General features: G+C 41.3%; 1 protein-coding gene across 3 annotated transcripts in view; it reads right to left on the reverse strand.

The window, feature by feature from the left end:
• LOC102194642 (disks large-associated protein 1-like) overlaps positions 1-13,688 on the reverse strand; it is a 167,052-nt gene that overhangs the window by 59,220 nt on the left and 94,144 nt on the right. For all 3 annotated transcript variants that reach the window (XM_013911991.1, XM_013911989.1, XM_013911990.1), the window contains exons 3-5: positions 7,411-7,625; positions 4,986-5,181; positions 3,340-3,619 (exon numbers count right to left, since the gene is read on the reverse strand). In XM_013911991.1, the coding sequence (XP_013767445.1) occupies positions 3,340-3,619; positions 4,986-5,181; positions 7,411-7,625 (691 nt within the window). The remainder of the gene's footprint in view (positions 1-3,339; positions 3,620-4,985; positions 5,182-7,410; positions 7,626-13,688) is intronic.

The following is a 13,688-nucleotide window of genomic DNA, read 5'->3' on the forward strand; positions in this document are numbered from 1 at the left end:
ACCTGAAAATATATCATCTATGTTCATACAACATAACTTGATTTAGTTAGTCTTAAATATGTCTTGTTAATCTTAAGTAGTTTTTTTAAATTAGATGAACTAAAGATTTTTGCTTTAAACTAACATAATTCAATTTCGTGGAACCTGTTGACAAAATAATTTTAATTAAAGTCAACGTTTCATTTTTTTGAGTGTAGGTAATAAATATATGATCTTAAATGCTTATATGCTGATTATATTGGTTTATATAAGAGAGGCCCAGACTTCAGTGTAAAACTAGGCTGCAGGCTGACAGGAATTTACATGCTTTTGCAGCTAGAAAGTGAAACCAACTCGGCTGTTTGATCGAAACTTAAAGTGTGACGTAGAGAGCAAGTATATAAATACCTAGGCTCCGTTTGTGCTTCAGACCTGGGGTTGTGTGTTTTGTGTTCAGGTCTCCATATCCCAGATATGTATAATAAGGATCATTTTTTAAAGTAAAAAGACCACTTTTGAGCCGTGTCTTTCTTGGCCCTAAAGAATCCAAAAGAACCAAATGTAATAGGCTGCAACACATTTATACAGCCAGCTTATAAATTTGAATTAAAGAATTCTTGATGAGAATCTGTAACTTTTCAGGAATCTGGCTTTTAAACTGGACTCAAACACGTCAAAACACGTGTTTTTCACTTTTCCTTGGAAAACAAATCAAAAACAGTTACTTAAAACCACCATTATCTTCTACTAAGGGTTGCAAAACACAAAGGTTTACTTGAAATTGATTCAAATGTCTTTAACCATTTCCACGTTTAACTTATTACATGTATCATTCTGTACACCCCTAAGAAGCTTCTGTGCCCCTTCATAACTACCAAGATGATCATAATAAGCTTTTTCAAGAAAAGTTGCTCTAACTATGTAAACAAATCATTATCAAACCATCAGTTTATTCAAGAAAATGAATGCTTGTTAAAATGTTACTTTACTTTTTAATTTTACTGAACAGCACACCGGTAGAAAAACCTAATTTAAAAACACTTGTTTATAAAAAAACCCCAATGAGAAACAATGAAAACCTCAGCAAACTAAGAAGGTTTTTATTTTAAAAAAACGTTTTAAATGTTTATTAACCTAAACTAAAACAAACTTCTAGTAACGGTTTGTGTAAAAATTGTTGTACTTCTACAAAACATTAACCACATTTGTTCACATCTATAATGTTAGGCTCAAAATCAAAAAGGGCTGGCACTAAGTCTTTGGCTTCTCTAAACCTAAATATATGAACGTTGGCTGCTCATGGATCTGGGAAAAATCCCTCCAATCCCAGAATTTCTAGGAAAGCTGTTATAAAATGTACTTACCAGAATCTTTTACATAAATGACCATAATAGTGGACAAAACTTTATTTTTCCAAAGAAAAAAAATAAGAATGGCATTTTTGTTTGGGATGGGCAACCTCACAGTCTTCGCAGATTTTGAATTATTTAATTAAATTTTTTTGAATTATTGCATTAATAACATATTTATCTGTCAGTTCGATAAGCTCTAAAATCATGGTTGGGAGTAGACTACCTGCTTCCTCTCAAGCATTAACATTCCCAGAAGTCTGCAGTTGCTTCTGTGGGTTCAGCGGTCTATACGTGGGGTTTTCAGATGCCCACATTTTCCCCAACTGAAGCCGTGTTTCAGGCCCAAAGATGTCTCCATAAACCCTGTATGCTGAAAATCAGGCTGAAGGTCTGTTACAAGGGAGTATCATCGCCCCCACCAGCTTTTTAATATTGATCAGCAGCAGCCCCACATAAATGCTTTGTCATTGATCAATGTTATGAACATCCCCTCTTTGAAATGAGAGGACTATTAATTTGTTTGTTTATTTGTGTTTTTGCAAAACACTTAAGAGTTACATGGAACAATGCCTAATAATTATTTAATGAAATTTAGTGACAGTAGGGGGAAGGGCGCTAATGCTGGAAGTGAAACTAAACTCTCCAATCTCTGTCTGCTTTGGACTTTTTCATGTCCAAACAAACACAACAAACACACAGTGTGTAAACTGTTAGGACCTCCTAGACCAGGGGTCTCAAACTTAAATGAACTGTGGGCCACTGCTGGCACTGTCATCTCATGTGAGGGCTACTTCAGTGTTCAAGTAGTACAAAAAACCCAAACAAACAAGAAAACAATCACAAACATTTCCAAAAGTGTAGTGTTTTCTTTGTTTGTTTGTTTTTATTTCAAATATTGTATAACAAGACAAAACTGCAAACGTGAACGCATTGTTTTGGCCTTACTCTTAACTAACTGAAGTCTTTCATTGAACTACCAAACTGAAAACACATCGGTCCTCTCTTTCTGCCCACACACGTGGCAGCACTTCTGCTATCATTTTGTTCATATGTAACAAATCAAAATGCAGACATAAGTGTACACATTAGTTTTGGACCGTCTCACTCAACTAACACAGACAATCCCTCAGCATGTTTGTACTCTCTGCTCATGTTACCTTCATATTAAATCATGTTTTGCTTTTAAAAGAACTTATTTGAACATTGCAGTTAATTCAGTTCAATTCAAATTTATTTATATGGCACCAAATCACAACAAAAGTCGCCTCAAGGCGCTTCATACATACAGAGAAAAACCCAACAATCATACATTTAGTTAAATTACTTATTGAGTAATTAAGTTACTTTTCAGACACAGTAATTAGATAAGTATTTTAAATACAATATTGATTAAGTAAATAGTAATTAATTACTTTTTTAAAGTAACACCCTTGTACTAGAAGCTACAGTGAGGTTGACAAATAAAAGACCACAATAAAGCTATTAAGTTGTCTGCCTTGCCAGCATGTCACCCCACATAACTAACCACAACAGACTGATTACAAAATAAATCCTATTAGCTATTTTTTCTACCAGTCTTGAAATCAAAATCTTTTATATTTTTGTGATAGCAAAAAAATAACAATAAGTAAATTGTGTGACACTTCCACAGCAATGCAGAACAATTTTCAACGCTGCACAAAATTCCCTCTAGTTTCCTCCAAGCCAGGATTTTTGTGAAAATGGGAAAATATATTACCTTGGTCAAACAAAGGTCACATCAGTGATGCACTTCAAAGCTTCACCACAAGACAGCACTGACCTTAAAGCAATTCTTCAGCATCCATTTTCCCTTTATGAGTGATATTTACTCTTCAGCAGCATTTGAAGTGATTAAATCATATCACAACAGATTTCAACAAACAGTAGAAAGAGATTCACACTTTTTCATTAACATAAAGGCTCAAAGCCAAGGGTTTTCTCCCAGTGGTCCCTTGTATGGAAAAAAAAAAGTTTAAAAATTCCCTACCTGTGCTGCTCTGGATGGTCCTGACGGTGGTTGCAGATGTACGTGGTGGGGAGGACGGTAACAGAAGCAGTGGTCTCCCTCCTTCTCCTTCCTCCTCCCCACAGCCCTGGTCAATCGCTCTTACATAGCTGTGGCTCCGCATCCGGAAGCATCCCGGCATAGGCAGTGTGTCCATGGTGTCCATGCTGTCCATGGCAGCCTCCATGGCCTGAGACTGCATCTCACTGTACACCTGCTCACATACCTGCTCAATCTGCCCATTTACTTCCACCTCACTCAGCTGATGGAAATCAAATGAAGAAAAGGACAAACAGAGGGAATAATTTAGAGTTTAGATTTAGAGGACAATGAGGAAACCTCTATACAAATCAATTTCAAATCACTGAAATTATTAAAGTACCGCATGGTTTAGGGTAGTATTGTTGATCCTGCAGAAAAGTTTATTTGCTGCCACTTTTAAATGGCAGTGCAATCAGTAGAACAGTTGCCATGGGTGCAGCGATTGATTGGATGTTTAACACCATTACTGTTTAACCATGTGAGATCTAAGTCATCACTTGTGATGAACCCAACCATAACCTAGTCTAAAGACTTAAACTAGTTAATCACAAAAACCAAAATAACCATGTTAACCGATTTACATCAAAACTATAGCAATAAAAAAAATCTGTTTTCCTTTCCTCTAAAGGAAACATCTAACCTCTGGGAGGTTAGGTGTGGGTTTAGGACCTAATGATGACTGTGATCACCATTGCTTGTGGAGCAATGGGTTTTTACCACATGATACCACTGGGTAGGGAATCTTCCCACCATATGGTGCATTTGACATCCATGGCAAAAGATACTCCTTCAAGGTTTAATGATGGGGCTCTAAAGAAAATTTAGGGTATTAGATCCTTAACATGATATACAGTTTGTGAACTATGAGCATGACTCTTGGTGGGAAATGGCAGTTTGCTAACTTTCGGGAAGATGTGAACCAGAAGCAGAGGAGAGTTGCAGAAACAGCAGGCTGAAGTATGCTGAAAAGGAAACAATGGAAGCAACATGAAAGACATGTATGTGTGCGCACATGTGTGTGTGCAAGCATGTGTGCATCAACTGCAAGGGGAAATAAAACATGGATCATCTGCAGAATCCCTAGAGCTGTCGGGTACTTTTTCACACTCTCATTTCGAGTACTGCATTTCGGTCCTACTCCTGTCGGCCATGTAGCCAGTCTTGACACCAAGTGCCTAATGATACAAAAACACAGATTCTTTGCTAAGTTTAGACAAAACATCAGTTCATCTCTTGGGTCAGGTGCCTTGTTTTGTTTGAACTATTTGAGTATAAACGAGTGAAAAAGCAGACAATGTCCAATGATAAACATTAAAAGATCTCCAGAAAGCCTGAAGAACTATTGCTCAAGACAACTTTTGAACCTATGAAAAGTCAGCCAGTGGAAAAATATGTCCACGTGTCCGTGATGTTTTTGTAACAGCAACAGTGGGATTCTAGGAAACCGCAATGGTATACAGTGATGGAATTAGGATGTGTCAACCCTCAAAGATGAGTCTTTGATGGTTTGACATCAAAACTGTTTGATGTGAAATGACTGAATAGGGTATACAGTAAATATAAAGACAGCAGTGATGCCAACCAACCTGACTGATGGTGCTCATGGCTCTCATGTAGCTTTCATTGCGTGAGCGGTATTGGGGTGAGGACAGCAGTGATTTGGGATCGAGGAGGGTTTTGGGGTCCAGGGTGTCCAGGCTTCTATTGATTGAAACCTCACTCACCGCACGCAGGTAACTGTGGCTCCTGATCTGCAGTTTGGGGGAGTGCTCAGCTGAAATCCTGCAAACACAGGTGTTATATACAATGTCTGACTGTTATAGGTTGACTTGTTTCCTTTCACCAACTACACTAGATACACACACCTATGTACACAGATAACCTCATATAGGTGTAAGCATGCAAACACACAATATAGACACAGGCCTTAGGGAGACGCACACGAGAGACAAGCACATACCAATGGACACATAACAAACTTCTGTCTTTGGACACGTTTAGAGGCTTAAGAAATCTTTCTGTTTTCTGTAAATAGAACTAGGTACACATGTCAAGGTTAGGATAGGGGAGCATGTGAGACATATGTGGACCCTGCGACTTGGAATATTTTTGGAATGGAGACAGCAGGCCTGAGGGGAGTCGAGGTCAGGAGACCCCCAGCAAGAGGAGGCTCTCTTAAACATAACCATATGTGGCATCAGATGCGGATAACCAACAGGTATAAATGTAAAGGTAGACAAACTGTGTCTTCGTCTGACTCTGTAGCATGGGAAAGATAAGACGTATGCGTGCATAAATATCTCAAACCACCTTGGAATAATCTTCATTGTCTAAACCACCATCATGCCACTCCCTTTAGACGTGGCTTTGGCAGATGATCTGCCTCCATCTCACCCATCCCTAACATCCTCTTCTGTCAAACCAACGCTCTGCATGTCCTCCTTCACTGCATCCGTGAATCTGTGTAGTCTCTGTCTTTGACTCCTGCCTAGCAGCTCCATTTTCAGCATTTTTATCAAACCATCACAGCCTAACTTTCCCTCCAAATGCAATTTATTTGCAATACAAAATGACAGATGATATAAGAAAAATTACACATGATGTAGTAGATTTCTTTAAGAAAGAAATTTCAAAAAGTATCTTAAGCACTGTCATCACCTGTTTCATAATGTCTAATAAGCTTCATACAGTTGAGCATAATCACTACATGACAGAAACACAAGCTTCATCTCTCTCTTAATAAAAATTGTTTACATGTATGCCTGAATAAAAACAAACAGGTGAGATGTTGGAACGCTTTTATTTTTATCTTAATAAACACTCTAAACTTACAATCGACAGCTGGGGTTTACAAGAGAACTGAACTAATATTTAAAATATAATCTGATCACTTTTGGAGCCTTTATGATCTTCATATATTAACATGCTGTTTTTGGATTTGATGGAGAGCATTAACAAGCTGCTAGCTGCAAATAATCATGTGCAGTTTCACATGATTAACAGACAAAGAAAACATATTACTGATGCAGAAACAGTTTTCAACAGGCCATGAGCAAACCATGGTGCTCACTGGATAGTTTCAATTTTGGATCATTCTTTGTAAACCCTATCCCAGTAGTTTCTGAAATACTCAGGCCAGCCCATCTGGCAATAACAGACATGCCACGTTCACTTCACAGCTGTTTGCCAGTGGTGCGAGTTTCAGTCATTATGCAAATATGTTGTTTAAAAGGTTGGGGAAACCTGCAGTCAGCTGAGACAGAAGAAGTCACTTGGATGAGTGACAAGACGTTTCTCCCACTGAAAATGCTACATCCAGATAAACAGAACCAACTTTTGTGGATTTCCTTACTTGGATGGTTGAGCATGCATCAAGACACTTCGTATTTGGAGTTTTGTAAACATTTTATTGAATTAAATGATTGGAACAGGTGTGCCCTTGTAGAGAAACAATTGTCTAGGAAATCACCATCACAAACTATAGACACATCTAGGGTATAAGCTGCTGTCCTTGAGGGGTGCAACCTGAACTCTACTTAAGAAACTCCTAAGCTGCTTAAAAATACTCTTCCCCACTCCTAACATTTTTTGTCTCTTTGTTTGTTTTACCTTTTTCCAGGGGTGTCAAACTCCAGTCCTCGAGGGCAACCCCTAACTCTACTCAAGCGAATTTAAGTAATTGTAAGTGAATGGCTGAATTGCCACCTCAGCATGCAGTCAAGTTCTATAGAGTTTTGCTAATGACCTGCTAATTTTATTCAGGTGTGTCGCAGCCGGGACACACTTAAAAGTTTTAGCACACCGGCCCTCGAGGGCTGGAGTTTGACACCCGTGCTTTCGAAGCAAGATGCTTTATCATTACCACAATTTGTTCTTAATTTTCAGGTGAAATTCGACGATTTCTTGTTCTCACTATGTGCAACTCTTACTAATGGAAGCCTTTGCAAGTACAGGTCCTTCTGTTTCTTATAGTATGTCACCCATAAACCAATGAGGAATGGAGGGGCTTACTGTAGAGTGGTCATCTCAGTCAGTGATGGCTGTGTGGCTTTCAGGTAACTGGCCCGCCGAGCTTGGATCTTGGGAGAGGGCTTGGGACTTCCATCAGAATCTCCGCTGTCATCCTCAGCCATGGCTTTCACATAGCTGCCGCTTCTCATCCTCCGACAGGGGATGTCATCTTCCTTCCCTAGAGGAGAGAAGCTGCTCCATTCATCCTGAGGTACCTGATGACCACACCAAGAGGACAAAGAACAGTGTTAGGAGGATCTGCTCCACTGCTGTTCAAGTCCCAGCCACTACACTGACTAACTAAACTGTCCTGATGGTACATGAAACCAAGCTAGCATGCAGAACAACATTTAATACAATAAAGAACAAAACATATTGACCAAAAACACAGTTGTACTACACTGATGGCTAGCATTTCCTTTTTATATCTCTCTAACACACATCATCCATACAGATTTCTCTCACTGCAGTAGTACAGTCTGTTGGGTAATCAACATGGGACAATATGTGTAGAGACTGGTCTGGCATTTCTCTTTGGCCAAACCACGCATCTGTCAACACAGAAGTGTGCTAATGCATAACATAACAGAGTGTATATGTGCCTTTAAGTGCATGTGTGTTTGTATGTGCCTGACCTGAGGGCCTGCTTGCTCACTGAGAAGAAACTGTAACACAAAAAAATAACTGGGCAAAATATGCAAATTTACAAAAAAGAAAGAATCTTTCTGAAATCAAAATATTAACAATGGTTTGTAATATTGTTTTAAAAGTGCTGAGGATGCAGTAGAACTTGACTGCATGCTGAGGTGGCAACCCCTAACCCTGTTCAAGTAAATTTAAATAAATGTAAGTGTTTGGAAAAATGTACCTCTCTAGCACCATGTTCATCACTCATGAGCTGCTGTAACATGAGTAGGTCTTGCTAATGATCTACTAATTTTAGTAGATCATTGGGATCATTGGGACACACGTAAAAGTTTCAGGACACCGGCCCTTGGGGACTGGAGTTTGACACTCCTGGCCTAGCCAGTCGAAACAAGTCCTTTTGTCCTTATTTAATACTCAGTCTCACATACAACTCAACATAAACCATTTTCTTTGCCTTTGTTACCTCTTTCTTTGCCGTACACCTAGCCTTTCAGTACTCCTTTGTACTTTCTTCAGCTTCCTTAATATCCCACGTTTTCTTTGTTAACCTCTTCCTTTGAATACTTTCTTGTACTTCCTCATTCCTCCACTAAATCTCCTTGTCCTCATTCTTCTGTCCAGAGGATGTACGAAACAGACTTCCCCGACCTGTTTAGTTTCTGATAACTCTTCCCTACCACCCAGAGTCGGTCTCAACTCCTCCCTGAACTCTGTGAAACATTCTTCTTTCTTTGACTTCCACCATTTCATCCTTGATTCTACCTTTACTTTCTTCCTCTTCGTGATGTCCAAAGTCATCCTAAAGTCTACCATCTGATGTTGCACACCTACATTCTCCCCTGACACGACCTTGCGGTCTCCTAACTCTTGCAGCTGTAATTTACCTTCGTGCACCACCCTCTGTTCATCCCTCTTCTGTAAGTGTTCACCACAGTCATCTCCACAATATTTACAAAATCCAATACCACCTGTCCCTAGCATCTCTCTTATTAACACTATACCTTCCAAACACCTCCTCAGACCTCTATTCATTTCAACTACATTAACTGGGTTACATTTTAACTACTTCATTTTAACAAGTTCATTGGAATCTGCTCCAATTACCACTCTCTCTGCCCTTGGGACTCTCTCTACTACTCTCTACCACTTCATTCATTCAACCTTAGTCTTTAGCCAACAGTAGGACAGTTTCCACCAGCACATTGTTGGCCAACAGCACTGGAGGTGGTCATTATTAACCTGGGCCTGAACTGATAATAACACTATGTTAAGGAAAGATATAGCACCAAAATGTCTCAGGCAAAGTGAATAACATTGACTGTTGCATTAAAATGCGATGACATCTGAAGTAGGGGTGTGCAGACCCAGCATACCTCTGCATTGCACAAGCGTCTGCTGTATCAAGGAAATGTGCACATGACTTAGAGTTCAAAGCACTGACCTGGTGACACCCACCAATGTCCCTGTGCCAGAGGTCAGAGGACATCCAGAATGTGTGCCCCAAATGTTGTCAACAAATCTTTTGGTGGCGCAAGCGGGAGCTACACAATATTAGGTAGGTGGTTTTAATATTATGGCTGGCCAGTGTAGATGTAGTGTGGCGCTGCATGAAACTTGTGTTTACCACCTTCACATTTAAGACCAGAGTGTGAGAATTTGAAAGACAATAACAGAGACAGACAGCAGGAGAAATGTACTGCTACTCTGACTAATTATATATGAATCACACAGGGAAAGAGGCTGAACAGATCTGCTGAGCTAAATATCTCTCTCTCTCTCTGTATGTGTGTGACGTCAAAGACACACAAATGAGCAGTTTGGCTAAAAAAAGAGAATGCGAGGAAAGAACCAGCTGCAGTCAGCAGCAGCAGTGCTTCTCACCCACGCACAGACTTCACTTCCAGTGCAGCTCAACACTCATTCTGCTGTAATGGCTGAGGAATAGTGAATTGCTGCAGTTGATAGTTTAGACTGCGCTTAATGCAGATGCTGCTTGTCAGAAATGTGATGCGTCTCTAAGCATTTACAATGAAATCACTAACATTATAAATGAATAAAGAAGTCCCTGTTCATGTGATTCCGTGACTCAATATGTACTGCGTGTCCTAAGCATCGACTGTGGGGTTTTTTTTACTGCGAAATGTAGACTGTTTCCTTGGCAACACTGTTTTGATAGATTAAGACAGCAGTATTAGAAATAACAGGTACTGTAACAGTGCAAGCAGCACCCAAGCTGAACAGAACATACAGCCAAGAGGAATGGAGACAGCTTTAATGTGCTCTTTTGACACAGCTAACTGAGCAGCTCTGATAAGCTGTTTGTAGCTGATACTTAACAGCAAGACTTTGCATGTAAGACAAACGTAGCTTTTCCTCAGTTTCCCAGTCATGCTAATCTTTTGCCCTTGTCTCTAGTTTGGTTTTGACTTGATTCGGCTTGTCTACGCTCATGAAGCACATTTGTAATCTTCCTTATGTGAAAGTATTGTAACTATGCACGAATATTAAATTCAAGCTGACTTAGTCCAAAGTTCAAACAGGAGTTCCTGTAAAATCCCACTTATTATCTGTGAAATCTAGCTCAGCAGGAAATGTCACCCGTGTGGACTAGGTCTGGGTATTGCACTACACAAAATTATATTTTTTAAAAAGACACAAGCAGAACTTTCATGAAAACTGCTCCCCTTTCTAACAAACCTATAGGAAGATGGTGCACTGAGGTCATATCCTGTTTAAAGTGCATAGCACACAGCACTGGATAGTGGCCCTTATTATGAATAGAAGAAATGGACAATGAGCTCAGGGAGGCTGACAATAGCCAAGTGATCAGCAGTAGCTCAACAATCAAGGTGATGTTTAGCCCATTTCCACAGGTTAAATTAGTAGCATCATTTCATTCGGATTCATAATGAATTAAATCTGCCTCTCTAGAATTTCATGTTGTATTTCCACAAATATTGACACTTGCAACAAACACGTGTACAAGCTTGCACTTTTGTGTTGGATCCATTTGTGGGCATCCATTGTCATTATCAATTTGGAAAATAGGAGAATATTTCTAATTGTTGTATTGGGTTTTTTTTTATTTTATTAGACCATAATGTGATCATGCTAGGAACATGCTCTTTAGTTCAAATGTGAGGGTGTGGGGAGGGCACAGTGAAGAGTGCAGAACAAACCGGTGAGGTATCTGGACAAGTTGTTAGAACTTAAGGTACAAAAAAATAAAGCACCATAAACATCTTATAATTGAGTACAGTTTTAGCTGTTATTTATCCAGGTATGCTACCTAATTGTGGTCAGCTAAGTCTTTCATTGTTGCATGTCGATGAGTAAACTTCATGCTGGAAATGAGAAATAAACTCCCACTGTTTGTGTTCCTCTCTCACATGCATGTGCTCGTATTTTATTTTTTTCTTTTCTCCACACTCCATAAAGCACAATGTGGCTTTATGGAGTGTGGATAGTGCTACACTAATGGCTACACGTTAACCTCTACAGCAGGGTGTGGTTTGTGGTTCAGCTGCAGGGGAGGGGTGGAACAGCGGGCTCTGGGGACAGTGCCAGGGAAGGCTGGCTGGCACAGCTTTATCCATTACACTAACTATGCCTTCTCTATTTCGGTAGTTGCCAGGGCTCAGAGAAGGGAGCTGTATGGTGTGTGTAAGCTGGAGAGGGCAGCTGCAAAGCTGCGTGTGCTTCATTGTAAATAAAAATCACTGACATCAAACTCCCAAGCATCGGGTCCTTCTTGCTACAGTTGTGCCGAAACCCAGCTCAGTATGATGGATCAGCAGCCAGTCCGGGCAGTGGAGGCATTGGCACAGATGGTGGGAGAGTTGGCAGTGATGCACCAGGAGCTGGAGGTGGTGCGGAAGAAACTGCGGGTCCAAGCCGAGTGACAGACGTTAGATGCAGCTGCTGTCAGGCGAGGCCCAGGTGGCCACCCTCAGCCTCTCCACCCAGGCAAGGGCCTCGTTTGAGAACATCTGGGGTTGGGAGACAGGCCCCTCACCTACGCCGGGCAGCTGCACGATGCCACACACTGCAGGCTGCAGCCCAACCCCATGCTGAAAGAAGTGTGACTGCTGGATGTGGTAGTGCATGAACAGTTCGTGAAGGGGCTCTCAGCAGAGCGGAGTGGGTCGGCTATCACTGGCCAGCGAGCCTTGAAACTGCAGTGACCCTAGCTGAAGATCACTTGGTGGTGCAGCTGGGGCAGTCCCGAGAGTAGCTGTGGCCAGTGGAAGTCGACCAGTCCCGCCCCTGAGGAAAAGATTTCATGACAGGACACATTTGCCAGGATTGCCCAGTAATGGAGGTGGGACAGATGTTCCTTCTGACACCGTCCTCCGGTCCCAAGAGAGACAGACTGCGTACTGGTAAGGTGCCAAGGGAGTATATGCCAGGCCTTGGTGGCCTTGTGGTCCACCAAACCCTAATTAGTCCAGGGGTATTACTGGAGGCAGAGTGGGTGGTGGTTAGGTGTGTGCATGTGGACATTCATAAATATCCCATGGGACCGGTTGAAATTAATTATGTCAGGCACAACACATAGACTGAAGGCCGTAGTTAGCTCAAGCCTGATGCACCCTTTGAATTTTGGAACAGATTGGATCGAGTTCAGTAGGTTAATGGGGCAGTGCGAATGTGGCCAGTAGGGACATGCAGGGTCTGTTGCTGTGCTCAGCAGTGATGTGAGGTCATCTAACGCTGACTCTGGGGAGGAGGAAACAGCGGGGCCTTCATGGGAGAACCCACCAGTTCTGATAATTCCCTGGAGGATTTTCCAATGGAGCGGTCTTGTGACGCTATTGCGATGACCATGTCAAACCATGCCATGGGCCACCGTGGCTCAGGGGGTTGGGAAGCGTATCTGTAACCGGAAGGTCGCCGGTTCGATCCTCGTGCTCTCTGTCCTGGTCGTTGTGTCCTTGGGCAAGACACTTTACCCTACCGCCTACTGGTGTTGGCCAGAGGGGCCGATGGCGCGATATGGCACCCTCGCTTCTGTCAGTCTGCCACAGGGCAGCTGTGGCTACAACCGTAGCAGTGTGTGAATGTGAGAGTGAATGAATAGTGGCATTGTAAAGCGCTTTGGGTGCCTTGAAAAGCGCTATATAAATCCAATCCATTATTATTAAACAATTGCAACAGCATTTTGCAGATGTGTTCTAGCCCCTACAAGTACCAGTCTCGTAGAGCACCCTATAAAAGTTTGACGCCTACCCAATGCCCCAGGTTGATGAGCTCCTGGACCAGTTAGCACTGCTCGCCTTTTCGCAACACTAGATTTAATTGTGGGATAATGACAGATTTCCTTGCCTCCACAGCCCAAGGAAAAGATGACCTTCTCTACTCTGTATGATTTGTATCAAGTCATCACACTTGTCCGGCTTGTTTGGAGCCCCAGCCACTTTCCAGCACTTCATGGACTGGGTGCAGCATCCACACAGTGCATATGCTGGTGCCTATCTGGGTGATTTGATCATCATCAGCCATCTTACTTTTACATTTTTATTTTTATTTTTTTTTTTTGGGGGGGGGTGCTCATGTACTGTCTCTAAATTATTTATTTCGTATGGATTTTTAAAGGGACATGCAACTGTGATCATTATGTCATATAATGA

This window comes from Pundamilia nyererei, unplaced genomic scaffold, assembly GCF_000239375.1.
Source record: "Pundamilia nyererei isolate P.nyererei 1_Seehausen unplaced genomic scaffold, PunNye1.0 scaffold00077, whole genome shotgun sequence".
NCBI lineage: Eukaryota > Metazoa > Chordata > Actinopteri > Cichliformes > Cichlidae > Pundamilia > Pundamilia nyererei.